Here is a 27,840-nt window from a genome sequence, read left to right as displayed (position 1 = left end):
AACTTTATCTTTCTATCTCTTATTCTGTCCTATTTCTTCCATTTAAATGTAAATATGAAAATTAGCGTTTCTTTTAAAAAGTCTGTATTTCCTCGTATTTCTTTGATTTGTCTACTCCATCTTCACTTGCTATCACAGCAGTTACGTTGGCGAGAAGTTTCTAATTTTTCATTCGAGTCTCAAAAGCAAAATCGGGTTTTCTTAACGAGAGAAAAACGTTGAACGTGGAAAAAGCGCGCGCGTAGCTGCGAAACAGTGCACTTTATGTTTCTTCTGTTTTATTCAGTTCTAATCTCTGTAAAGTTTACAATACTAACACACGTAAAAATAACAGACAACATTTGACGAAACTTTTTATAAAACATTTATAAAAGATCACTTCCTTCCTTAGAGAATAAAAAATCCTATTTTTGTTGGATCAAATGTTGAGTTCCACCTTTTCGCCTAAAATCCCTTTGTAATTCTCAAGCACAGGATTGACTTCTTCTTCTAAAAATTCGATAACCTGTTGAGGTGCTCTACCAACGAACGTACGCGGATCCAAAAGATTATCCAATTGATTAAGGATCGGGGCAAAATATGGATCTTTCTTGATCCTGTCCACTAGATCGTTGTTTTTGCCGTGTTGCTTCACCTGTGCACCAGCTTCTTGAGACAGCACTCTTATTTTCTCGTGGCAAACCTGTCACGGAAAAGAAATATTAATTTATTGGATTAAAGAAAATGTTTTTAAAAAAATATTCTTTTTTTCTTGTGGGTTCTTGTTTTAGAACTCTACTAAAGTCAGATTTCCTAAGCGTAGAAAGGTAAATGTTTTCATATAAAATACAATTTTGTTTCTGTTATGAGTGTACAATAACATAAATCTTACTTGTCTATCGCCTCCTGCTTTTACCATAGCCATTATTATATTTTCCGCAGTCATAAAAGGCAATTCTTGTGCGATATGGCTGGCGATAACTTTGGGGTAAACGATCATGCCTTCCGTAATATTTTGAAGAGTCATTAGGAGCACATCCGCTGACAAGAACGCCTCGGACAAAGTAATTCTTCGATTAGCAGAATCATCGAGCGTTCTTTCCATCCATTGATTGGCTGCTGTTTGTAGAGCATTATTGGCCAAAGTCATCAAGTGTCTTGCTATACTACAACACCTCTCTGAACGCATTGGGTTTCTTTTGTATGGCATTGCACTTGATCCAATTTGAGTGCTCTCGAACGGTTCCTCGACTTCTTTCATGTTCGCCAGTAATCGAATATCACTACAGATCTGTGGAACAGAAACTAATAAAGCAAATCTTCAAAGGAAGTCTTGCATTATGTTTTTATTTTATTACTATTTTCCTATTTGCTTCATTCAATAATTTCATTTGGATTTTTACCAAATAAATAATGGACAGCTTATTTCTTTTTTTAGAGAAGGTAGTTTATTGACCTTGTGGACAGTAGAACCTAAAGAACTTAGAGCATTTAAGCATTCCACGTCGACTTTTCTGCTGTATGTTTGTCCTGTTACAAGATAGTGTTTATCGAAACCAGCCATTTTAGTTACCAGTTGATCTAACTGCTTAACTTTCTTATCATCACCTGTGGAAACGAACCAAAGACGAAAGTGGAATATTTTTAAATATATATTATATTATATAATAATTATAGTTTTTACAATTATTTAAGATACACACTCACCATTAAATAATTGAAGGAACGAAGCTTGAGTGCCAGTTGTACCTTTCACTCCGCGAAACTTCAAATCGTCTCTAGCTCGGCAAAGAGTTCTCTCATCCATCAGAAGATCATGAAGCCACAGCGTAGCTCGTTTACCAACGGTCGTAAGTTGTGCTGGTTGAAGATGAGTGAATCCCAAAGTCGGCAAATCCCGATGTTCCATGGCGAACTTCGCGAGACGGGACAAAACGTTCGCCAATTTCGGCAGAAGAATGTTGAAACCTTGACGAATAATTATTAAATCCTTCGAAAATCAATACAACTACCATGAATAGGGTATTTCACATGCATGATGCGTATTCATTACAGGAAATGATATTAATATTACCGTGTTGTCACCGACGTAGCAACTAGTTGCACCTAAATGGATTATTGGAGCAGCTTTTGGACATTGGTTTCCAAAAATGTGAACGTGAGCCATTACATCGTGTCTGGTGGCTTTCTCTTCCTCTGCAGCAGCTTTAAAATCTATATCGTTCACGTGAGCCTCCATTTCCGCGATTTGCTCCGGGGTGATAGCTAAGCCCAGCATCTAAAATAAATATTGGACATTAGAAATATTTAATAATATTATTCGTAAAAGACTCAACGAAAGACTATATAAATCAGAACTGAAAATTTGTAAATTTCAAGCTTGATACGATGGTGAATGCTAATTAACGTCTAGTCACTAATTTCTTTTTAGAAAGTACATTCGCATAATGATTTACATATTTTACGGTATATCTTTACACTGTTTCTTCAGGTAAAATTGAATTTTTAAAACCAAGTTCTATTCAAGTCAATTTTGTAATTATGTGCAGTGGAGGACTTTTAAGATAATTAGGTCAATGGCATTTAAAAAAAATGGTCAGGGATAAGAATATAATAACGTTTCATGATAATTTTATTGAATTAATCGTATGAAAACAAGCATTAAGAAAATAAAATAACAATGAACGTTATATTTCCAGGTATATTATCGTTCGTTTTCTACTGGTCTTATCCCTCTGTCGACGTACGCTGTATCATCTGATTAGATAAAGAGGGCTTGGTACCGCGTCGAAAACAACCAGCACGCTTTTATTTCAATTAGTTCACCTGTCCCAAGCGTGAAGAGTTCATATAGAAAAAGTAATCATGGTGTCTTTAGAAACTATTGCGGGTATAGCGATAAAAGTGCTTAAACTGGTGAGGAGAACTCTTTTATCGTTCTCTTTATTATCTAATTATATTTTATTATATGCATATTTATATCAAGGTGAAGCGTGCCGAGTCAATAATTCGGAAACATAAAACGGGTAGTGAAACTGTGATTCTAAAAATGAAGTTGTGTGACGAATAATTAAGATGATATACCGATCAAAATTTTGTGATTTTTTATTCATTCTTTCGCGCGTGCACAAAATTGAAATTCTCCATTTGGTTTACAATTTATTAAAGTTACGACAAAATATGGACAGTATAATACACTTTCGATATAACTTTTAGGACAAAATTACGTCAATTGGATGAAACGTTCTCGTTTCGTGCAGCAATGGAAATATTTTTCACCTAAAGGTGCCTTGCAACAATAGTACTATTGCAAAATCACGATTAATGGATGTCGCATTGTCATTGTAAAGTTGATTCTTATTTATGAAAAAATTGCGGCAATTTCACAGACGTTTAAGTCATATCAATCGCGTGTCGAATCTGATTAATAATGCCTGGTCCATCAATTAATGTTAGGTTCCTACGTTGATAAATCATTGTAACTAGACTCATTCAAGAAACATTTGTACATAATTGTATGATTCATTTCAGTTATCGATGTACGATAAGGATATTTGTAAAGCGATACCATATTACGGTATCGTGGGGCATCAGAGTACTATTCTTTTACTAGAGTTAATTCCTTATGAGCAGCTAATAAAAAGAGACGAAAATATCGAAGAACTAAGAAATTCCGTTATTTTTATACACGAGGACATTACAATTTTCAAATATGTATCACGTTCTATTAAACAGATCTTCACGAATTGTAATTTATTGTTGCAAGTCAAATCGATCTTAGATATAAAACTATTTTATTTGTTAAGGTATATATGTCTTGTTTAGGCTGTTGATTGTCCTTTCAGGTTATTAATCTTATAATCCTGATCCTGTATCGAACAGGATACCAAGGGGAATTCCTGGGTGTTGGAGGAACATGGAACTTGAACGAAGACAAAAATCCGGACGCAGAAATCGTTGCGTCTGGAGTTTTAGTGGGATTTTTCATATACACCAGCGTTGTTCTAATTACTTATTGCTTTGGCAACTCGTCTCACAAAAAGACACTTGTTGTAAGATCATTTTCGCTCCGATTACAACTTTATACTTAGGTTATTTATTTTAGAACAAAAATCTATTAGACGCGGGATCTATAAATAATTCAGATTAAGATCTATAAATAATAATTATCGGAAGATATGAAATTGTTTGACATTAATGAAAAATATTGACTTTTAGGAAATTATAATGAACTTCGTTGGAACCTTCATGTTCATCGCTGTAGGTGGCACAGCACTCCATTATTGGCACGGATATCAATCAGAAAATAAATTCGATACGATTGTCCAGGAACGACAGGTAATCTTTAATAATCTAATTACTAACTATTAATTAAACAATGATGAACTTTATAAAACATCTCTGTCTTCATCGATTCTTTATTGTAATTTTACACAATAGATATTATTTATTTTATCTAAGTGTTTCAATGTACCTTGTCATTGTATTGACACAGAATAAAAATTTTTTTAGGTCGGCCTAGCTGTTGGATCGTTGTGCGTTATCGAGGGTGCAGCGTATCTCGTCGATCTAATATTAAGCGTTCTACATTTTGCAAAAAGCCACGATGAATATTTAGAATAAAGTCACGTTTCACGTAACATATAGAATAGTAATCTCGCCACATTTTTTTCCAAACGATGTCATAACAGAAAGATAAACAAATCCTCCGACGTTTGAAATAAAAGTTCAGTATATGTCTGTCATCTGCATAATGTCAACATAATTTATCTAAGAAAGGAAGAGGATTAAAGTTAAAGTAAATCGTTGTTAAATTAAAAATTAGATTACATTTTTTATAATTACAATTATAATTACAACTTTGTACTTGAATTATCGACAAGATGTACTACTGCATATACAATCTATATGATACCTGTCTATATCATAGATAGTAAAATGTAGAAAACAGTCTTTAATTTTTATATAATGTTGCTACAATCTTGTCAGTAATTTCGTTTCATCATTTATACGACAATTTAATATATCTATTTTAACGAATTTTCCAAATCAGTTGTTTCAAATCTTTTCTCGAAAATATACGTATATTCTTTACAAATTTAAGAAAAGAATTCTATCCAACGAAAGAGATTAAAAGAACAACTTTCGAAAGTTCTACAATATACGTCCACGGTTTGATAATATGAATAAAGTAACTTATCCGGAGAAAAATTATTCGCAGACAATTCAGTACATATCTCGATATTAAGATCGATTACTTTCATCGAATTTTAAAGCGTCCAATGATTAGTTTATTCTATGATTTAATAAACATGCCTCTTACTCAAGTACCTAGACTTTTCAAAGACTTCAGTTTTCTTTTGAAAGTACACGAAATGGTAATACTACTTTTTATCGAAGAAATTGCGAATACAAATCGAAATCGAAACTACATTTTCTTGGCCGTTTAGATCATAGCTGGTGTTTGCATCCACGAGCTGTTAAACCGCAAGGAATTCACGACACCAAGATGGTTATGGGTCATTTACTGCATCGACGCGTCCACGTACTTTATCATCTATTTTTCCATCGCAATGACTCACGTTTTTGAAAAACCTCGCAGATTACCAGTTAGTTGCACATGAGCTTTCTTAACAACGTAAACTTTCCTAATAACGTAATTGAATTACGGAAATGTGAGGAAGTAAAATATTTAGAATTCTAAGTAATAAGCTCAAAATGTAATTAGACACAGAATCCGATATTAGACGTGAATTTATTTCTCAACGAATATATAACGTCTCGCGTGATCTTTTCTCGTTTATCTTTTCCTATATTTATTTATAGGAATTCACCTTTTTTTCGCTCGGAGCGATATTCCATTTCATAGGTGGCACAGCAGCTCTGGTGAGGTCAAATCACGAAAATTACACGAGGACCGACATTCCACAAAACGAATTAAAAATTGGCTTGCTGTTAATGGGTATATATTCTTTTCGCAATTTTCCTTACCACTGTAAGGAAAATCTGTAGAATTTCGTACTTTTCAGGTAATTTCATCATACTATTTTGCGAAACCGCTTATATAGCCTATACAGAATATAAAAAAATGAAACAATCTCCTGGAAATGGTTCTTCTAGGAATGTTGAAACGTAGAACGATAGTTAACGAATAAATATTTTCTATCAACACATAAATTATGTTTCATTCAAAATGAATAAATTTAAACTTAAAATATGTTCGTCAGTCACATGCTTCGATTTGCATCGCGCGATTCGGTCGAAAAAGAAAGGTCGATTGTTCGAGCGCTGAAACTTCCGGCACGTTCGATGAGAACATATTTTGAAACAAAATATCGTCGTAAATTTATTATCGATCGGAAGGTTCTGTAAATATCATGATTTCGATAGAAGAATAATTCTCGAGAAAAATGGGCAACGTACCGGTGCATATTAACAACTTCACAATAAACGCATTGGTTCTCGAAAAGAAGTTGCTGATTTGGAGAACATTGGCCATGGTACGATTTTAAATACAAATTTTACAATGTTTGGTTAAAATGAAAATACAATGAAAATTCGAAGGCTCGTTTCTATCAGTAAAAGCCTTTTACTTTTATAGTCTGCCTGCATAATAGGTACCGTAGTGTACTTGCGACCATTGGAGCCATATCTCGAGGTTCCAATTTTCGGGGTTTTAGTACCTACCTTTATTACAGGCTACATGTTCGTGCATTCGTCAGATATCATACTTCTGGTGATGGACAAAGACTATATATATCTCGTGAGTAAGTGAAAGGCGAAGTATAATCCATTAACTGGTCGAAGACGAGAGTAAAAGTTTGTATAAAAATGTACAACTGTTTAGGAAACGTGGCTCACTGTAATTGGCGCAATCGGAAGTCTAATTTGTGGCATTTACCAGTTTTACAAGTGGGTCGATTGGATGATCAATCCTTCCCCGAATCCTGACGGAGACTACGAGTACGTTTGAGTTCACTTTCTATGGAAATTCGTAAGATTAAAAGCATGAACCCACTTGATTCGAATGAGAGATGTTTGAATTTCTCTCTAAGTTTCGAAACTGAAGGATTTGGGACTGTCAAATAAAATTCGAATTATTTCAGTATCCCCGAATTAGTGCTGGCTTTAGCTCTCATTTTCCATTTTATCTGTTTATGTGCCGTGATCGTTCACCGTGTTCTTGAAATATATCCAATTCGTGTGAATCGCAGAGAGCCATAACGTCTTAAAAGAACCCAAATTGCAAGTAATATAAAATTTGTCTCCGTGTTGCGTGCAAATAACGTATAAGATAGTAAAATAGTCTTCCAAGAAACAATGAAGAACTTCTCCTACAGCGAATATCAAGAATATTTAAAAACAATGAATGGGTGGCGAGAATAATGAGTCACAAATGAAGACATCGCGGACTTGTGTATAATGTCACGAATATGTAGCATGCCGAGTGAAGTCGAAGAAGGGTTGCAACAGCGAACATGATATGCATCAATTAGTCTACTTGACCCGGTAATCATCGTGAATGACCGGTACAATCGTACACCCACGGTCCGGATACATAATCGCGTTAATTAGCAATGCTTCTGGTAATTTAACTTCTCAAAGCGAAACCCGAGTGATGTTAGAAAATGCGAAACTAAATTGAAATTAAAAAGAAGAAAAAAATTAGAGAAAACCATAACGAAGGATTGAAATAAAATATAGAAAGAATAGACAAAAACACGAAAAAATCAATGTAACAAATTTTTCCTCAATAAAATTAATATCTAAAAATTCTTCCGTCAAATTCTTCAGGAACAAAGGCAGTGAAGCGTGAAATTTGAAATTCTAATCGTCTAACATATAGACAGGATGAAGTAGTATTAACGTTTCGGTAATGTGATTTGCCAAAGCGGAAATCGTAGCGCATAGTTGAAGATCGATAGGAAGATCGCATAATGATTGATGAAGACCAGGCCGCACCTACTGACCTAGTGAACACGTGATCTTCTATCGAGCACGTTTGTGAATGCACACCCTGATATATAATGATGTTCACACCTGCATGAATGATTGTATTTAGATACGTTACGTACATGCGCGTAGTATAGTTTTTCTGTAATAGGAGTAACTACGCATTAAGACTATTACGCAATTAGAAAATAATCTACCGTTGATATAAGTTGGGTCGTACACGATGCTTTAATACTTTTTTTTCTTCGTTATTACATTACGGTCAATTAAAATCAAATTTTCTACGCTTTCTCTGCTTAACATTGTTCATTGCGAAAGTTAGTTTGCTTCGTTTCTTAAATTAATCGATATTAGATTTAATCGATATTAATTGTACAGGCTTGAGCTTAGTGTGTTTGTTTGACTGGAACTTATTTCAGGTAGTTTTCTTCTTGTTTAAGTATATTCCTACCACTGGGTTGGAAATTATAGGTCGATATCGGATGTAAGAAGACAGTTGACAATAACGTTCCATATTTAGTGTACACATAGATTTAGCGATTCCTTTCTGTTTGTTTTAATATTCGTATTGCACATTTATCGTGTCATGGTCGAAAAAGTTATAACTTTCCATAAGTACGTAGTGCTTTTTATCGGGCATCGTGTTACGAAGAAAAATCTTAATTCTCTCTGAAACTTTGAATTATTACAAGCTACTTTACTTTGCTTGTTAAGAATATATTACTGCATGGACGCAGTAAGTAATATGATATTCTGTCTTTTTACTTCGTCTCTCCCAACATGAATCTACTTTTCTCAGTTTTATTTCTATAGATATTAAATATTCAATAACAACCTATAATCATACTTAGATATAGTCTTAAAAATTTATTGTAAAAGAAACTGCCGGGGAGAAAAAGCAATTCAAATAAACAAGAAATACAGTATTACATCGCTTTAACAAGAGCACAGACGTTTGTTAAATATATTTAAGAAAATGTGTTGCGTAGGAAATGCGATACACCGCATGAAATCAAGGAAAAAGGAGCAGTATAGAAATTATTTCACAACATTACTCAAGAGTAATACGATTCAAGAGGCCGGTGTACGAACCGATTTCAGATCGGTTCAGGAAGGAAATATTCGCCGTGGCCCTTTTATTCTGGCGCTCTCGACCCGATCCTGCTTTCGTTTATACGTGTTTAAACGTGACGTGGAAATGGCCAAAGCTCGATGGTTTTTGTGCACGTGTACACATCCGCAATACGTTCACGCAAATTATACATCGTGAGTCACGTGAAGTCCAGCATGCACCGATGCATACCTTTCGATGTATCAACAACACGTGTTCGTGAATTAAATGCCGCAGTTACTTCGCCCTTCGTCACAGGCTCCGATTACCGGAGTCTTTTTCCAAATCATAACTTGGGCGTCTAGCAGTCGAGGCATTATTTAACTACGTGGCAACATGATCGACAAGAGAAGTTTACAGATACAGTGGAACCTCGATTATCCTCGAATAATACGGAAAGGTCTATTAGCGTTCGTAAATCATATAATAAAATCATAGAAAGCATTTTGATAATGTTATGCTACGTGTATTTAGGTTGCTTTCAAAGAAAGGTTTGTAGAAAACACTGTAGATGTCAGAAAACCAATTTTTCAGGGGGAAGAGAAAGAGTATTACGTTGTAATGTAGTCCATATTCATGAAAAAAGAAAAGTGTATCTGTAGAGAACCATGTATGTGGCAACTTTTATTTGTAAACAAAAGCCGAGAAACAATTAGCTGACGTTTATTGCTATATTTTATCTTGCTGTTTTTCTCTAGAGGCGACGTTAGAAGTAACAGTGATACCATCTTCTAGCGTTACTAATAACTATTTAGAATAGGAAATTGCACTTAAATTCTATACTACAGTATTTTGATTAGTATGATAAAACATTTTCCAATGAGACAACAACGTTTCTCAATGTGGACACTTGCAGTATTTTCTACAACCATTCTTCGTTTATTTAATCGTAAATTTGTTGAGTGTTTGATTAACTGCTTTCACGATATCTGACTATTCGCACGTTCATACTCTCTGTTAAAATTTCGAAAAAATGAAGTTACGGCAAAGTTCAAACTACTTTGGATAATACAGAACTTCGGTTCAGCGGGACTCGGATAAGCGAGACTCCACTATATGTACAATCATGGAGAAAGGAGTTGTTAGTTTTTATTCAGAAATAATTTTATTCCGACTTTGTAAGGGTTTAGATTGATTTTTCACGATTTGTGAATCTTCAAACATAATAATTAGTAATGAGGTGCGATTACTAAATTTTACTATGCAAGCACAAAATGCAAGGAAGTCCTAATATCTGATCTACTGTACACTGTAATTTTATGGGACATTGGGAATTCAATAAAATAATTTAAGTTTGCAATTGCAAAGATCTGAAATTCTATTTCTAAAGAAATAAAGAAGAAGAGAAGTCCTAAGTTTCTGTCGATGTTTTTAAATTCGTATCTTACTATAATACTGATATTTACAACGATTACAATACGCCGACACAACGCCTGTCTTCCCAGTATTGACCACATAATGACACTGACTGCGACGATCATTCGAGGAACGCATCTAATTGTTAGCAGTCCGTATGTCGCAGACATTCTCTAATTTCTCAAACATACCGTGAAATAAGATAAATACATCAACTAAATCATCATCATAAGACGAATTTCGTTCAAATCGTTCTTCGTCTCGAGCAATTTAACCGAGAAGAAGAAGCCTCGCCCACAAACCCAATTATTCTGCCCTCTACGATAAAATATCCCACCCAAAGCTACTTAACAAAAGCAATGACTAACAACTGCTCAGCATTAAAAGTAACGGTACCATTCTTTCCATAAAGAATTTCCACGGCCAAGAAATAGTAGAACAAACAAGAAATCCACGGTAATTGTTACGTAATTCTAGTTTCTTCGCGGTACCTTCCTCGCCGGAAGTAGAAGTAATAAAAGGAGAGAAAGAAAGAAGTTCTTCGTGACAATCAATTTGATGCATCCATTCTGACGGAAATGCGTCAATTAAACGAATTAGAAAGTACACGAGGATCGTTTTCGTGAAATTACACGGCAATGACACGTACAGGAGCAAACGAATGCGACACGGTCATACGGTGAACCTGGTTAACAGAGTCGGCAGACCGCCTGCGCAACTTGCACGTACGACGCGTAGCCTCGCAGTGTGTCACGCTTGACGTTCCAGTTTAAGTTTGTCCGCCACACAGCGTGCAACTGCATGTTTCTCCGACAATACCACACTATATCGCACGATTAGCGTGGCTGGACTTCTAACAACACGCGTCCACTGCATCGATCGTAACCAATCTCCAGGATCTTCCCGGTTGGGTTAGCCTTGGAATTGTGATTCACTCGAGCGATTTAACTGTGAAGGATTTTGTGATTAAAATTACAAAATATTTGCGTAGAGAAGAAAGTGCGACTAAAGATAGTGCGCGGTGCGGTGGATTCTTCGACTGGAAGAAATTTTGTGGATATTAGTTCACGTGGGTGGAAGTGTCCACGAGGAACACGTTGAAAAAGGTATGTATCTATTGTTTGGATATTTATACGGTGCTTTTCAGGAATTTTTAAAACTTACTTTTTCATTAAACTCTTCGGTTGATTTTCTCAACGATAGTTTACAAATAAGTCGTAGTGAAATAAACATTTCTGTAGATTGGTATAGAGTACTCTATCATTGAGTCATGTGTCTGTCTATGGTTGTGTAATACGTATGAGTCAAGAATGTTAAGAACGCTAATTCTGTGTAAGGATATCAATTCAGGTATAATGAGAGAGATAAACTATTTGCGACGTTCCGCGCGATTTCAAGATGCAATAATATAGTAAACGATTTAAGCTGAAATATCCAACGTCGTCAAGTATCTTGGGAAATCTTTCAGAAATTTTCGAAGTGGAGTAATAATGGAGAATAAACAGAGTATGAATTGAAGTGTACGTGAAAGCAGAAATCATGAAATCTTTATTCAACATGCAAGCTACCTCATGTGTCTGAAACCGCTTTTCGCGTCCATTGGTCTCTAATTCATGTACACGTTCTCCTCAGTAATTCAGATGCTTATCGTGCTATTTGCTATTGCCAAGGTTTGATGTGCTTGAGGGGTGGAAAGAATTGATCGTGAAATAAACCCAAAATCTTCCAAACTGGGTGACGGCAGAGGAAAACCCCGTAGAGTCAGAATGGCAGATGATAACCAGCAGGAGAGCCAGCATGTTCATAAGGAGCTGAAAGTGGCGAAGCTTATGCCTCTTGCGATGAAGCTCTTGGAAATTGTAAGTACTTATTTAATCACGACAAAATGACGAATAATTCAGTGAACAAATTTTAGTAATTAATTCGTGTTCTTCTTCGAATGAACGAATATTTGTACTTTATGGTTAATAACAATCCAGTTACAAATATTTCTCGATGCGTTAGCATTTGAAATTTGCATTTGACAGGTTTTAGCTGTGTTCGCTATCGGATTAGTCGTCGATCCGTTAAATTCGTTCCAGAAGATCATGATTAGAATGCATTTCAAGCTTGACGATGCCGCGATGATTTACATCACTATTGCTGGCTACCTGATAATCAACACGCTTTTCATCATTTGTCAACTATTGGGAGATCGAATACCGAAAAGAACCGTAAGTTCTATTCACTTAAAATCGTCAGTATAGTTTAGAAAACGTAACAATAAGCGTGCGTTTCAAAGATAGAAATTCATAAAATAATTCGTACGATGGAATAATCTTTCATTTAATGTAAAGAATAAAATATGTAGACATTCCTGTCGTAAATTATTTAAAAACCGATCGCTTCAATTAATTTAACGCGAGATTCTGCGAACCAGAAAACAGATTACGTGACAGGTCTAGCGATAATAAATGGGTGAAGCGTCGCAATCAAGGGATCGCGTGACGATCACCAAAGGACGAATAGTATCACGTCAGTTTCATTTCCCATGTTTAGTATTTTCGACATAAATCTGTCAACAAGGTCGGAGTTTCCGTCGTTTTATTGGTCTCCAGTTAGAACCCTACCCATTTGCTAAATCATCATGCAGAAACTGCATATTTAATAACTAACAAACGTCCTTCGTGTCTCCAGAAAACTCTTCGTCCTCGTTTGCAAAATTATTCGCACGTTTTAGTGTAAATCGACAGTCATAATCACGACTGTAATTTATGAATGAGAAATCTATTTTAACAAATTGTATGTTGAGACAATTTTTTAAACAGTACAACAGCTTATTTTTAGAAGTATCGCGTTCATGATTATTATTTGTGAATACATTAAAAATTTTCTCCCATCAAAAAGGACAAGATATTTGTACTATTTTCAGGACGAGATTGTTAAGTATTCAACGTAAGGTAGCCAAGATTCGCTTATTTTTCATAGCTCATAAATGACAATGAGACAGCAAGTGGCCTCTAATATCTGTATCGATCTATCTTCGATATTATCTGTAAATTGTAATTTTCTGGGGCACTGGAAATCCATCCAAGAGACCCAAAGCTAATTTAATTTTAATACTTAGGTTATTACAATCTACGACTGTTTCTTTCGTACTAGTCTGTCAAGTATTAAAAATATATCACGATACCAAGCTTCGACTATTTCCGAGCTGACTAAACTGTTCGAAACCATGCACGTGTTCCGTTCTAGTTTGATTAAAATTCATAACTTATCAACGTCCAAGTCCCCGTACTGTTTATCGATCACCTACTTTACAACGTCTATGTTCACGAAACGATCGGAACTTACAGTATCTAGGACTGGTCGCTTCGAGAAATACGATAATTAGTGTCGTTCGTGTCTCACAACTGTGATAACACGTAGAATAATTGCGAGGTTCGGCGCAAAAGTGAACGACTGCGTGACCTCCTTTGAACGATACAAGGAATTTTAGAAATAGCATAATTCGTTCCAAGTTTCGAACGTGTGCTCGGCGTAATCCACAGAAAATTCTATTTCTAGGCAATTTATTCGTAAACTGAAAATTTTTCTCTAAATATCCTATTACATGACAGGACGCGTTTCTTACATGGCAAGACCAATGAAACACTTAAGAAATAACTGAAATTAATGTTTCAGAAATCTACGAGTTTGTCATGCTAACTTTTTTCTTCAAATTACTCTTTGAATATTTAAAAAGACACTATGTTTGAAGTTACGAACTGCGCACGTTCTCTATGTTTATGATTATTATCCTTGAAAAATGGAAGTAAAAGTAGATCGCCGATCTCGATACATTTTTGAGTAACATCGATCTGCTCTGATTGCAGTTGATATTGTTCTCTTCAGTCGGTGGGCTCCTGCACATCGTCGCTGGAAGCATAATTGTCTATAATTGGACAAAGATTCTCGGCCCTTACTACAGCAACAACGAATTGTATCCCAGCAAACAGTACATGGATATGTTCATATCAGGCGCAGTGTTCACATTTATCAATGCTGCGGTTTTCTTCTTGGAAGTATTCTTCATCATTTACTCGTCAAAAAGCATCGAGTAAGAAGGAAAGATACGGCGTAACGGTCTTTAGATTAGGAGAACGAGTATGAAACATTCGTGAGAATTATACTTACAAATGCCTGCTTGATGTAACTAGGAGAATAGGTTGTCAATAAGTCAGTAAAAATATGAATATTTAATGTTATGTAAATTTTGAAAAAAATGTCGTTTCTATGGAGAAAAAAGAGATAGCTGATGTTAAATATGTCACGTATTTTATAAAATGGCTTATCACAAGAGGTGATGAAAGAAAAGAAACAGAAGAATCGTAAAGAGATGGTTTCCCACCGAATGTGTTCTACATCATATACTGAAAAATGAAAAATGTAAAAATAATGTACACTGATATAGGCCCAAAAATAATTCACGAGCCAAATATTCAAAGATTAGTTGTAAGTTCTGATTCCGTCCAATCGTCTTAACGACGATCTAGTTAGGTGTTACTTGATTATACGCGTAGGTTAGAAAAGTAGATATTTATAGGAAATGTACAAATCAAATGATGCAGTGAATTGTATACTGTAGAAAATAGTTTTAACTGATAGATCAGAATAATATTTTGGATTAATAGTTTCATAGAGTTCTTAGCTTTAGTCTTTCCTTTTAGCAACGTAGTAAATTTAGCAATTAACAAAGATTAATCTCCAAAGATTTTCTACATATATGGTATATTTTATGATATATACGGTATATTTTTCATATTTTTAAGAAATCATAAAGATCCATTAAACAATATATATATACATACACATATATTGAATATTATTTATAATCGAAAGTTTGGATAACTAGAGTAGTGTTCTTATACGTACGTATAGTATAATATATGTATAATAATATAATCTGTAATCTCTGTTTCTTACTTGTTGATATCATACATTTTATATATGCTACAAATCTCAGAATTGCCATGAATATTTTTAGATAATTAGTGACAAAAATTATACTTTTTATATTAATAATTGTAACTATGATAAGACCAAAAATTATAATTCGTCTTTATATACATTTATCAATTTATAAATCTATTATATAGATTTGACAAAAATTGATGTGTCTTTATCAAAATACATTCCGTCCAATTTTAATACTAATCGACATCTTGTAATACAAGATGTTCACGAATTAATATTTCATATCGATAATCCTTTGTTATATAATTTTATAAGCCAAATGTAAAACTTATTATAAAAGAGAACGAAAGTATATAAAAAGATGTATTATAATGTACGCCATATAATACATGTACAAAATAAGCGTTGGAAGAATAACGTGTTTTATTCTTCAATTTTCAGTTCCAAGTCCCATATCCATTGCTTTAATAATAGCGGATTGTAATTCATTACACGACACGTTTTAATCAACATTACTAACAACAATCTCTCTGTTGCCTAATTGACACGACGAGATGACCACACTCTCTTGAATATCGTCGTAGAAGAAAATTTGCAAATCTATCGATACGCGACGTTTCGATATAACATAACATATATCATAACAATAAACAAAATGTAAAAAGCGATGATAGAGGTTCGCCCGATGACAGGAAGCTGATATAAAACTTCCTAAAGTCAATTGATCATGGAGCATGAAGGTTTAAATTATCTTCCAACCATCCTCCTTCTACGAGTTTTATTTCTCCTTGCAACACGAAATCTTTTTTCCAGACTCAAATAATTTGTATAAAAGTGTATATTCCTCAGAGAGCAAGTCAAATTCTAAATTGGAAACGAAGAAATTAAACAGAATCAGCGCGTGCGTTCGATTAGTAATAAGACCTCTCAGAATATTCCAATTCGTGAGTATTAATTACAAACATGATATTGCGATACACTACTCTAGCTGATATTACACTCGAGGATATTCCATCGAAATTAATTGAATGAAAGTGGTAATTAAACGAGACTTTTTGATTAATTAGCTAGTGGTACTACTGATCTTTGTACTTATCATTTACACGATATCACTGGGTGATTCTACTTTACCATCTATAACGTGTATTTTACTGATCGTGCTTGCTGGAGTGTACGTTTTCGTCTTGTCGATCGATCTAATTAGTCAGTTCATCGGAGGAGAATTGAACACGATGCCGGTAATCACTTGTATGAAGAAAGTTTCCACGAAAAATTAACATTAATTTTTACATCGTATCTATCACAATAAAGATATAAATTAATGTCAAAGAGAAGCATAAAACATTTTTATTGCAGATGTTTCTTTTTTCCTTATTGGGCACGATATTCTTCGCAATCGCTGGAATCCTTCTATTATTAAGTTACTCTTCACCATGGTACATAATAACAATGGCGTGTCTTTCTCTTTTCGCGTTTATCCTCTTCATAATCGAAGTCTCATTGGTACTCGCGTAAGTCCCAAGTCGAATAAAATTTTCCAATTCCGATTTTCCTATCAGTGAACTATGTGTTCCGTGTCAGATTTTGGAAACGTACCTGCAATCTCTGTCGGCAGTGCTGTTACGCGAAGCCGACTGAAGTATTGTTTCAGAAGGAAACCTGCGGCCCCTTGTCCGCCGAAGTGAGTTGAAACATTGAACATAAAACTTTATAGAAGGATAGAAAAGTAGAAAGATAGAAACTTTGCTTCTGCTGATTTCAGAGTTCAAGCAAGAACGATGCATTTCTAGATAAAATCTATTTAAATAAGATCTAATAAATAGTCATCTAAGACGAATTTTACAAATTATCTACCGGTTGATAGGTCAATTTCATAATAGTATTATAATATTAATAGTAAGTAATCTATGTTCCTGGAGTGTAACGTTTCTTTTAAGGTATCTCTCTACAATCTAGACGGTCAAACATGACCTGATGACCAGCGTCAGCAGCATCAAAGTACCTTTCGGTGAGGAAGACGTAGTCGCTGATCACAGTCACAGAAAGGTTTCATTTGGACGTCGACGGCAATACGTCGATTGTCCAACAAGTGCACGGAGCTTGTGCTACGTAGAAGTTGCTGATGTTCAAACAGATCATCAGCAAACATTGAGCAGACAGTGCCAAGTAATGATACAAATGCGCGCTATAGAGCGCAGTAATTAAACTATAAAGATATTTTCTCGATGTAAATTTAAATACAATAACATTTTCTTTAAACATATTTATCCCTTAATCTTGTTCGCAATTAGTTATTGTTACGTCAAACTCGATTACTTTGCTAATTACGAAGATTTAATCAGACTCAGCGAGAAGTAAAAGAGATGCCTGTGCAAACTGTGAGCAGATGCGAGCTATGCAATCGCGCTATACAATTTTTCGCAAGCTCTTCAGCTGTGATGCAGCCTACGATTCAACAAGCTCCTTGCGTACCTTGTCCTGCATTTTTACAACTTCTTAGAGGATCAACGTGTTGTACAAGGTTGATATCATTATGCTGCATTTATAAATGATTGGCACAATTGACGTTACTTCGATGAACGAATGAAATATATTTTAATCATTTTTATCGTGATTAGTTGTAGGTGTGTCACAGGTATAATTCAAGTATCGCAGCAAAGTCAACAGCAGCAAACGCAGCGGGTAGAGCAATCGAAGCAAGATAAGGAAACAGTAAAGGAACAAACGGACAGAGTGCAAACGGTGGAGAAGAAATCCTACGATATGTTGACGAGTGAGAAAGCTCGCCTAAATCAGGTTGCGAGTACAGGAGTTAATTTGACAGCAAACGCGTGATTTTTCTTAGTTCTAACAGTATAATCATCTTCCAATATTATAAAACGTTTTAAATTATGGTAAATATACGGATAAAACGTAGAAAAGTGATTATTTCTTCGGTAAACGAGAACAAACGAGAACAACGCAACGTTCTATTGTGCCACAGAAAATGCTTCGGCTATATATTGGATGTAGAAAAAATTTCACGTATTTCCTTTTAGTTTTATACTCCTTTCTTATCTTCCTTACATCGGCGTATCTATAGTGCTGCTATTTAATTTCTTAAATTAATCACTAGACATTACCTTTTTCGAAGGCACCCAACACGAAGCGCAAGATCCGAATTTAAGAGGAGTCTCGGAAACGAAAATCACAAAATTCACTCTCGGTTCTTACTGCGTGACGCCGAAAACTCACATATCGTGCCAAACTGCCTCGAAAGCGACGTAAGCATATTTTATGTACATAGCTTTGCCATGAGAGAAACACAAACTTCTTTTATCTTGAATTATTATTTCATCGACTTAGTATATGTATGTGTTAACAGGAAGAAAGGTGAATCAGAAGAAGTGAAGAAGGTAAGGGTAAATGCAGCGAAAAAGGAGAAGGAGGCGAAGAAAAATAAAAATGAGAAAGATGAGAAGAAGAAAGTGAAACCAACGAGTAGGGCGAACAAGTCGAAATCTCCACAGAAGACAAAGTTAAATAAAGATGTGGAACCTTCTACGGACAAACCAGAGAAATCTTTCAAGGAAACAGATTCCATATCTAAAAACCCAACGGTATCCCCCACGTTAGAAACGTCAGATTCTGTTTTGGAAGCTACAGACAGCCGATTGGAAAATATCCATAAGTTGAATCCTGTAGAATCGAAGGTGTTAATTCCCCCACCATGCCAGGTAGCAGAAATGATAAATTGTACACAAGAAATCGAGAATCAATCGAGAACGAAACCAGAGAATCCATCGATATTTGAAGGTAATAAAGAAGACGATAAACAACGGAAAATTGATGCTGATCAGAAAGATGAAAAGAAGAGTACTCTTACTGAAGATTCGATCAACATGGACGAAGCGTTAAACTATACACTATGTCTGAATTTGAAAGAAAATGTAAAAAAGCCTAAAGTTTCTAATGATCGATTGAAGAATGATAAATCAACTGTATTGGAAACTGATTCGGAATCTCAATCTCAAGCGGAAACACAGACGTAAGAAATACTTCGATTTGGATTAAATAATAATATTGTTAGGTACTTTGTTTCCTTTTTTCGTTTAGATAATAGGTTTCTACTTGGAAAGAATGTGATAAGGAATGAAATTCTCTGAAATGCGAATAACAAGTAGAAGAGAAAAGGATGGTTTTGAATTTTATTCTGCATTTTAGATACGAATAAGTTATTTTTATTTTTTTATCTTTGCATTAAGGAATTATTCTATCGTAGACCTTTCAAAAAATTAATTTCATCTTGTGTTTCAAACATGAATAAATATACGAGTCAAGAGTGGACGTAGTAGCTCTTCTGCAGATTCTGTTTAACAAAAATACCAAAAAGATGCATCTTACAATAGCATATAAATAAGCTTTACAAAATACTACCTTAATCCCAATTTTATCAGCACAGTGCAGGGAAATGCTATCAATCTGACTTTAAAGTGAAACGCGTTGTAAAATGCAACTGTGACCTGCATATTTCCTATCTTGTTTAACCGTAATACACAGCTGATAATACACCGGAAATTGTTTGCATTTATTGCTTTAAACCTACTTCTGCCGCATAGTTCCATAAATAATCTTTCTTCATGCCTTTATTCCCTAGTACTCATACGGAAATGACCAATTCAGCTACCAGAACGAAAAGAATGTATGGGTTCCGAAAAAACAACAAAGTTGAACCTACTAAACTGTCGTAAGAAAATAATATATCATTTTAAATTCGCTTCTAAAGTAGATACACGATTTTTCTCTAAAAACCATGAATATACTTTTATTCGCATTTCAAACAATATTTTCAGATACACTGAGGTCGATATCCAAACTCCTGATTATAGTGGGAGTTCTAATCCCAGGAAGATAGAGACAGCAGAGGTAATCGTACGACAAATTAATTAAGAAAAATTCTAGAATAATTTTATTTACTAAAAATACATAATACAACTTTACAAATAATAACGCAACTTTATAAAATATTTTGTAGGGACTTATCGAAGAGAAACAGACCAATCCTGAACGAAAAGTTATAAATATTTGTCCAGTTTGCGACAGGACACAGGTTAATTCTTGAGACTTTAACATTAAATATATATGTATTTAATGACATGTTTTATTTTATTATTTGAGTTAACGTTTTCCCAGGTACCTGTATCGCCTAGTTCCTTACATTATACTGCTTATAGAGACAAGCAAGGACGATTCTACTGTGAATATTGCGCGACTCCAAATACGATAAAGGTAAAAATCAGAGGAATATTTTACATATTATGCATAGATAGCATAATATCAATAATATATACAATATATATAAAAATATTGTTTACAATATCTTAGGGATTATGTAAAGGTGAGCAAAAACGTTTAAAATGCACTGGATGTGGCGAGTATCTACATACGAAGAGCAGTCAGGTAAGAAGTTCAGTTTTGTTGCATGGAACTTCTTTAGTAATTTACGTTACGCTTATTTTCATTTTCAGAGCACTCGAAATAAATCCGACAATTGTCCACAATGTGCTTCAATACCAAGCCCTGCACAATCAAGTGTGCCAGCATAATTTTTTCAAAAAAAAAAAAAAAAAAGAGAGAAAAACAGATAAAATGTGTTCTTAGATGATTAAGGAAAAATATTCATGTACATAAATGAAGATTGTATGTCGAACGAATTAGTAGGAAACAGCAAACAACGTAGACATAAATAAGTTCACTCATTGAAATTTGTCTATATATTGTAAATAATCATTTTATGATTCCTAAACTAGCAGGGCGTGAACATTCTTAAACTTGTCAACAACTAAAAAGTTATTAGCTTATATATAATATTCCAAAACATTATTTATTTCATTAAAAAGGTGTGAGATTGTTGATTACAAGAAAAAAGGTTTTTTTAACAATGTTATACGGTCAGCGACGATTGTAAAATATTATAATGTATCATAAAACAGCATCGTATCTATCTTAACATCATTTCTAGTGTTTAGAATAAATTGTAATTTTCGCTTGGAAATTATGCTTTTCTTTGAACATTCATTGTACAATTGCATCGCAACGACATAAAGCACTTAGTTATATAAACGGGATACAATAAGCAATTATACAGAGATCGTTTAATCTCACATGAAGATCAAGATACAAAGAATCGAAGATAGAAAGAGTTTAACAATTTGTTGAGCTTTGAAAAAAAGGAGCATCACTACAAGTACGATTAGAAAATAAAATTATATAAAGGTTGATGTAGATTCTGAGAATTACAATAATAAGAAATAACGATTGCCATTAGTATAGATTATTCTTTGGTATAAAACGCGTTTTACTTCACATTATTAGTATAATAGTAAATCTTGAAGTGATAATTAATCATTAGGAATTTCGGCTTATATAAATTACGAAATTTTCCATACTCCATGTTCTATATTTAAGATATAAGTTTAAAAATGAATAAGTATATATACTTAACAAACAAAACTGTGTCACACGATTCAGGACATAGATTATAAAAAAAGGCGAATCACCAAACCTTCTTTCAAATACTGATTAGCAAAACCTTTCAATTCGGCCATAACACACGTATTATAATGTCATATAACAATCTCGAATGTTAAAAATTTTGATCACAAATTTTTCCTCTTACAAATCTCTATTTACGAAGATTAGACGATTCTGTTTACGAAGACACAAATGAATCTATGAAACTCAAGATACTTTTATGAAATATTAGCATGAATTCAACTTATCTGTGTTTTCTTAACTTTATATTACAACATAACGGCACCCAACGAAGCAAAGACTACAAAATTATATAACTTCCTGATATGATACTCGATGATCCTTATAGTTAATCTCTTGGCAAGATAAATCCTCAAAGTCTTCGAAAATGCTCTACAAACTGTGGTTTATCTTTTGCAAACATCGCGCCTTTCGGATATATGGCAGGATTCGCAGCGTTTATTGGATTTTTATGTACGAATCTCCCATTAAACTTTGATATAGGATTCAAAAAAGATTCGTAATTATACTGCTGCGAATTGCTGATCATCTAATTATTGTTCGAATACTTGCAATCGTTTACAATTTTGTTAGATACCCCTGAAATGTTTACAGATTCACGACGGTACACTTCCATAGGCAGAAGTTCAGGAGAGAACCAATTAAAATTCTGATTGATCATCATAGGTTTCACATCACTCAATGGAAATTGTTGTGAAAAATGTTCACGATTTGGTTCCTGACGAAATGCAGTTAACTCTTGGACATTTTGTAAATCGGATAACACATTTTGACTTGGAAATTGATCGTAGGTTGTTCCATTAATTTGTTCTGCGGTATTAATCGCAAAATTTTGATAGCAATTATTGTACTGGTGACCATTTGCAAGTTGACGATTAGATTCGTTCAAAGGGCGAGAATGCAAACAATTATTCGATACGTGGCGAACATTAGTTTCTACAGGAATGTGTTCGCTTTTATAAATACTTCTATGCTCTTGTCTGACACATTTTTTACTATCACTTTTGTTTGAAATGTTTAAGGCTTTAGAGAAATCTTTCACGAAACTATCCGTCGAATTCCAGTTATTAACAGACTGGAAATCGTTCGAAGATAGCGTTGGTAAATTAAAACTACCATTACCGTGAAACTGACAATGACAAGAACACTCTAATCTATAATTGTTAATTAGATCAGAAGGAATATTCTTTAGATTTTTGGAAAAATCTTGAATACTACCTAAAGCATCGTTTGAACATCTTTGCAACTCGTTCCATTTAGGATTCTTCAAGCGTTTTCCTTTGTTTAAATACGTTAAATATGTACTAATCGCAGGAAGAACTGCTTTCGAGTGATCCAGTTGAGCGCAATTCTGCTTGGAATGTTCGTGCGGTAAAGAATGATCTAAACTGTTTCTCAGATTTCCATTGATGTCACACGCTCCATTTGATGCGTACTTTTTCCTTGCAAGTTCCACCAACGAACAACAATTGTAACAAACTAAACTTTTTGATCGACATTTTTCAAGTTTGCATTGACTTATTGGATTATCGTGACTTTTCAACGAATTGGACGACGCAGCTTTTATGGGTCTGCCTTTGTGAACTGACGTATCGATTGATTTTTGCATTCGTTGATTGTTTATTATGTTAGATCGTTTATTGACGGCCTTCTGTTTCGCACGAACCGAGATCTTTTTAGTTTTAACTGGTTCGATAAACGTTTCTGTTATTACTATATTGCCTTCTTCGTCACATGTTCCACTTTCTTCATACTATAGTTTGTTAATAATTCAAAGACTTATTTTAAACGAGAAATCTAGAATTTCCGATAATTGAAATTTAACAAAGAGACGTCCTGTGTTTGCAAAATCACAATTTGATCAAGTTAGCATATTTGTGAAACGCACGATGAACTATCGATAACCTTTGAAAAGATATATTTTCGAAACTGTAACTTCCAATTGTAAACATGGTGTTAGCAATAGGATGCAAGAACATAGCAGAGAATAGAAAAATAATGAGTTATCTAAATTGATACCAGAAAATAGCTAAACAATGCTGTGATATAAATATTATTATGAATAATATTTCTGATTACACGAAAATCATTTACGAATAGTTAACTCTAATGCCTAATGGCTACATGTTCGTATATTATTTTATTAGGAGAATATAAATTCGTTATCTTGTTTTTGTCTTAACAAGCAAAGCAAATGAGGTACCTATACATGCAGCTGCCGGTAAAATCGAAAAAAACTGATTATTTTCACATGAGGCTACAATACACAGAATAAACTGGTTATGATAATTTTGTTCGACAGTTACGAACCATCTCTGCCTTGGCCAAATAAATCCATAGTTTCCGCCATGTGCTGAACTTATATTGATCGCTGAAGTTATAGCGCATTTCCTTCGAAGCGTATCTTATTGCCAAGGGACTGCGATAGTCACAATATTCACTATTTTCGATCGTTGACGCACTCATTTTCACCGCCTTTTTTTATTCGTCCAGTTAGTAATGTGAATCTCAGAAAATACTTCGTATAACACTTCGTATAATATTTCGAGAAAGAACGCGATCAGCTGATTTACTGGGCACGTTTATCGTTGTGCGCTGTGCATTTTCTTTACTGAACGCCAACGCTCACAGTGCCTCTTGTGAAGGAAACATGAACTAGTTGACTTAAATGACCTTACTATAATTTGAAGTAATGTTTATTCATTTTGAATGTAATTTTAGTTCGAAAAAAGGAATTGTTCAAGATTTTTAGTACGGAAGAAGAATTTGTGTATACTGAAGTCTATAATTTGCACAAGAGTATATAAAAATAATCGGATCTTGAGTAAACATTTGGATAAATAATTAACAGTACTATTAAATTAAATTCTTCTTTCTTGAATAAATGTAAATAAAATTGAAAAATCTATAGCTAACTATAAAAGAATTTATAAAAGATTGAATCACGCTTGGTTACCATGGTTATTATTCAATAAACAGGGAATGATTGTCATTTTTTTCTTAAAAGCGGAAACTGAATTACAACACGATATAAATTGCAATAAAAGCTCGAATATTGCAAGGTTTTTTATTCTACTAAATCACAGTACCATTTGCAGAGACAACTTAACAAGGGAAAGTACCCACGTTCCATTTTCTCATGGGACTATAATTGACCGATGTCATTGTTCTTTTTGCGCGAAAGGAAAATCGTATTGTTACTGATGACGATTTGCAAACACCGATCTCTCTTTGCCAAATTCTTATCGTTCTTTTAATTGTCTTATGCCAATAATCATTACTTAAACGTGATGATAGCTTTCAAAATTAATTAATATCTACATAGCTTTTTTAGCTTAATTACAGAAAGCTCCTAAATTTAATAATTGTTATACGTACTACGTTAAAAGGTGTCATGTTCGCATTAGCCCATTCTATGTTGACCTCGCAATTTTTAAAAAGCATGGCCGATTCAGGCACCAATCTTCTTCTCGCCATGGCGGCACCTCGATGGGTTTTATACGAAACCAGAACATAACAAACGAAGCCGTTGAAATTTCTATAAACGGCCACTTTATCGATTTCATCGGTCATCTCGTAAATTTTCTAAAAAAAAAAAAAACAAAAAACAAAAATAAAAAACAAAAATAGGAAGATAAAAGGATCCACCTCCGATAGAATAAAAAAGTCGATAGAAAGCAAAACATAATAAACCAGAGGACATTAACAACGAACCTTGATAATTGTTTTAGAATCGAGATTTCGAGGCAGCTGATTAATATAAAGCCGACAATTATTTGTGCTTGCAACAACACCGATTCTTTTCCCAGGATAAATTTCATACTGATCTAATTCTTTAACAGCACGAGCTGCCTCTTCTTCAGTGGTGTACATAATAAAACAGTAACCCCTATTTATGCCAGAAAATTCCATCATCAAGCGTAACTCATAAATCGTTCCTACAGTACTAAATATAGGAACAATTTCCGGTTCGTAATAATCTCGGGGGATACTGCCGACAAAAATCTCGCATTTTGGACCAGGAGGAGGTCCTGTCCAGCCAGGAGGTGGACCGAGCTTCCTCTGACCATTAACTTGAGTTAATGTCAACTGGGAATCGGCTACGAATTTTAATAATTTTAAATTGCTTTCCATTTGTTCCTCCCTCAAGTCCTGTACTTTGCTGTCGGTTCGTGACTGTATGGCCGGCCGTCGATTGTGTAAATATGCTGAATTTGATTAAAAACGATTGTTATAATACTTTTTTAACAATGACAATATTCCGATATGAAATACGTGTGAGTTTGGTATGAAAAAAATATACTTACGTAATATTGAAAAACGTACTTTCTCAAAAAAAAGTATTAATGGAAAAAAAGTAATTATACAATTGATTTGATATTTCTGGCCTCAGACATTATATTTCCAGAACAAATGACAATTGCCAGGAGATGATAGGACTTCCAACGATAATTTTATCTTTACAATAAATAGAAGAATAAAATAAAACACGACCATAATGAAATAGAATTCATCGCACTGGTTAATCTTTGGATATAAACGACTGAATTGAAATGAAATTATCAGACAACCACAGCTGGTTATGTTATTACGGCGAATCAAAATATTCGAAAATCCTGTCGTTTTCTATAAATATCCATCAACATCACTTACCCAATTGTTGTTTTATACCGTCTTCTATGTTGATTTTATTGAAGGACTCATTTGATTGTTGAATCGTTGACACAGACACCATTGTTCCCTCTTTATTGATTCGAACGTCGTCGTTCCTATTATTAATTGACATTTGTTTTCCTTTGTTATTATTACTACTAATCACACTGTCGTTAAACCGTCATTTTGGCAAAAATTAATTCTATCTTTAATCATGACAAACACGAAGGGACAAAATTCGATCTGTTGGATATCTTTCTGAAACAGAAAATAGGTACCGACCAAAGTCGAGGGATCGATGATTAATAAACATACCACCACGGTTTAAAGAAGACTGATGCACGAGCACGCGATGCACTAAACCACGGCTGTGTTATGGGCTATGGGTTAAGTGTATGAGATCAGATGGCGCTTATTTCGGACTGGTTGCCCCCCCCCCCCCATTGGGTAGATTTATTTTTTATTTAATCTTTGGAGGGGAGATGATATTCGTCTCTCCCTTCATTCTGCAAATCCTTTTTCCTCTTGTCACGCGTCAACGCTTTCTTATGTTTTTCCTTTCACGACTTCTTCGATTGCATTCTAGAACATGTGGATATTTGGAGATGAATATCAATTTACATATGTACATACATATATATAAACTTTTCAAATATTCTTCTCAATGCTTCTATTTAATTGTTTTCTTTATTAGCAATTATTTGAAGTGAAAATCCTTTTTAATGGATATTTTATTACTAAATCTACTACTTACTATCTACTACTTAAATCTATTACTTACAAATTTAATTATTAAAATCTCTAGAAAATAGTATTTCTCTTAATTTTCGTTTCACAAACTTAATGTTTCTTTCTTATTGCCGTCTATGTGTATATCTTTTTGTATAAATTTTAGTTCAAATTTAACTAAAAGCAAATGTAATTAATTAAAATATTAAATGATCTGATTAGACTATGTTATATGAATCTCTACTCTTTAAAATATTATTTACCTGCTTGTATTTATCTCTCCTTAGACGGATATGAATTCATAGGAATTTTCCATACGCAGCCCCGATTACTCAAAGTATTTTAGCTTCGTCGATGTTACATTGTCTTCTCGGCAACTTGTTGCCCGCTCGAGAATCGAAATCAATGAATGTCAACAGCTGGCCGTTCGGATAGAATTTCCAATACAATGTATGCGAGTCGGGATTGGAAAGAAAGAGAATGTGATTCGATTAAAACGTTTTGAAAACTTGTAGAACTTTTTATTCCATACGAGTTCTAGAAAAATTTCACTCTTCAAGAATGACTCTATTTCTGGTGAAATAAATCGT

At 34.1% G+C, this 27,840-nt stretch overlaps 5 protein-coding genes across 6 annotated transcripts; 3 read left to right on the top strand and 2 right to left on the bottom strand.

Moving 5' to 3' along the window:
- Positions 1–179: 179 nt before the first annotated feature.
- LOC117217287 (adenylosuccinate lyase) lies at positions 180–24,466 on the bottom strand. Of its 2 annotated transcripts, XM_033464795.1 has the most exons (7): positions 24,179–24,303; positions 2,706–2,805; positions 2,054–2,258; positions 1,687–1,969; positions 1,436–1,587; positions 872–1,270; positions 180–682 (listed from the first exon to the last, which is right to left on the bottom strand). In XM_033464795.1, the coding sequence occupies exons 3-7, from the start codon at positions 2,255–2,257 to the stop codon at positions 419–421; spliced, it is 1,302 nt and encodes a 433-aa protein (XP_033320686.1). In that variant the 5' UTR covers position 2,258; positions 2,706–2,805; positions 24,179–24,303; the 3' UTR covers positions 180–418. The 2 variants fall into 2 exon arrangements, with proteins under 2 accessions (XP_033320686.1, XP_033320685.1); XM_033464794.1 differs by lacking the exon at positions 2,706–2,805 and having other exon boundaries at positions 2,054–2,257; positions 24,179–24,466.
- On the top strand, positions 2,730–4,623 carry LOC117217290 (protein snakeskin). Its single transcript, XM_033464799.1, has 4 exons — positions 2,730–2,895; positions 3,825–4,031; positions 4,198–4,317; positions 4,492–4,623. The coding sequence occupies exons 1-4, from the start codon at positions 2,845–2,847 to the stop codon at positions 4,600–4,602; spliced, it is 489 nt and encodes a 162-aa protein (XP_033320690.1). The 5' UTR covers positions 2,730–2,844; the 3' UTR covers positions 4,603–4,623.
- On the top strand, positions 11,173–15,177 carry LOC117217289. The gene is made up of 4 exons (XM_033464798.1): positions 11,173–11,505; positions 12,070–12,258; positions 12,427–12,612; positions 14,254–15,177. Exons 2-4 carry the CDS (start codon positions 12,166–12,168, stop codon positions 14,479–14,481), a joined length of 507 nt encoding a protein of 168 aa, XP_033320689.1. The 5' UTR covers positions 11,173–11,505; positions 12,070–12,165; the 3' UTR covers positions 14,482–15,177.
- On the top strand, positions 15,854–20,942 carry LOC117217292 (immunoglobulin A1 protease-like). Its single transcript, XM_033464802.1, has 11 exons — positions 15,854–17,500; positions 17,677–17,855; positions 17,953–18,107; positions 18,468–18,597; positions 18,699–19,361; positions 19,971–20,060; positions 20,167–20,239; positions 20,349–20,423; positions 20,507–20,602; positions 20,699–20,773; positions 20,842–20,942. Exons 1-11 carry the CDS (start codon positions 17,309–17,311, stop codon positions 20,917–20,919), a joined length of 1,806 nt encoding a protein of 601 aa, XP_033320693.1. The 5' UTR covers positions 15,854–17,308; the 3' UTR covers positions 20,920–20,942.
- LOC117217286 lies at positions 21,271–26,897 on the bottom strand. The gene is made up of 4 exons (XM_033464793.1): positions 26,522–26,897; positions 25,583–26,076; positions 25,247–25,453; positions 21,271–23,621 (listed from the first exon to the last, which is right to left on the bottom strand). The coding sequence occupies exons 1-4, from the start codon at positions 26,652–26,654 to the stop codon at positions 22,398–22,400; spliced, it is 2,058 nt and encodes a 685-aa protein (XP_033320684.1). The 5' UTR covers positions 26,655–26,897; the 3' UTR covers positions 21,271–22,397.
- Between the last annotated feature and the right edge of the window lie 943 nt (positions 26,898–27,840).

Source organism: Bombus bifarius, unplaced genomic scaffold (assembly GCF_011952205.1).
Source record: "Bombus bifarius isolate JDL3187 unplaced genomic scaffold, Bbif_JDL3187 scf7180000007975, whole genome shotgun sequence".
NCBI classification, from domain to species: domain Eukaryota; kingdom Metazoa; phylum Arthropoda; class Insecta; order Hymenoptera; family Apidae; genus Bombus; species Bombus bifarius.
The sequence above is the reverse complement of the archived record's forward strand: the minus strand, read 5'-3'. Positions and strand labels throughout refer to the sequence as shown.

Bases quoted from the DNA above. Each gene is read 5' to 3' on its own strand.
- LOC117217289 (XM_033464798.1), top strand. From the start codon at position 12,166: ATGGCAGATGATAACCAGCAGGAGAGCCAGCATGTTCATAAGGAGCTG. The intron at 12,259-12,426 runs GTAAGTACTTAT...TGCATTTGACAG, and splicing joins CGATGAAGCTCTTGGAAATT to GTTTTAGCTGTGTTCGCTAT. The intron at 12,613-14,253 runs GTAAGTTCTATT...CTCTGATTGCAG, and splicing joins ATCGAATACCGAAAAGAACC to TTGATATTGTTCTCTTCAGT.
- LOC117217287 (XM_033464794.1), bottom strand. From the start codon at position 24,334: ATGAGTGCGTCAACGATCGAAAATAGTGAATATTGTGACTATCGCAGT. The intron at 1,588-1,686 runs GTGAGTGTGTAT...TCGTTTCCACAG, and splicing joins GTTCCTTCAATTATTTAATG to GTGATGATAAGAAAGTTAAG. The intron at 683-871 runs GTAAGATTTATG...TTTCCGTGACAG, and splicing joins AAGCAGGAGGCGATAGACAA to GTTTGCCACGAGAAAATAAG.
- LOC117217290 (XM_033464799.1), top strand. From the start codon at position 2,845: ATGGTGTCTTTAGAAACTATTGCGGGTATAGCGATAAAAGTGCTTAAA. The intron at 2,896-3,824 runs GTGAGGAGAACT...TTGTCCTTTCAG, and splicing joins CGATAAAAGTGCTTAAACTG to GTTATTAATCTTATAATCCT. The intron at 4,032-4,197 runs GTAAGATCATTT...ATTGACTTTTAG, and splicing joins CTCACAAAAAGACACTTGTT to GAAATTATAATGAACTTCGT.
- LOC117217292 (XM_033464802.1), top strand. From the start codon at position 17,309: ATGACCAGCGTCAGCAGCATCAAAGTACCTTTCGGTGAGGAAGACGTA. The intron at 17,856-17,952 runs GTTGATATCATT...TATCGTGATTAG, and splicing joins GGATCAACGTGTTGTACAAG to TTGTAGGTGTGTCACAGGTA. The intron at 20,240-20,348 runs GTAATCGTACGA...AATATTTTGTAG, and splicing joins GGAAGATAGAGACAGCAGAG to GGACTTATCGAAGAGAAACA.
- LOC117217286 (XM_033464793.1), bottom strand. From the start codon at position 26,654: ATGTCAATTAATAATAGGAACGACGACGTTCGAATCAATAAAGAGGGA. The intron at 26,077-26,521 runs GTAAGTGATGTT...AATCAAATTCAG, and splicing joins CGGTATAAAACAACAATTGG to CATATTTACACAATCGACGG. The intron at 25,454-25,582 runs GTTCGTTGTTAA...TTTTTTTTTTAG, and splicing joins ATTCTAAAACAATTATCAAG to AAAATTTACGAGATGACCGA.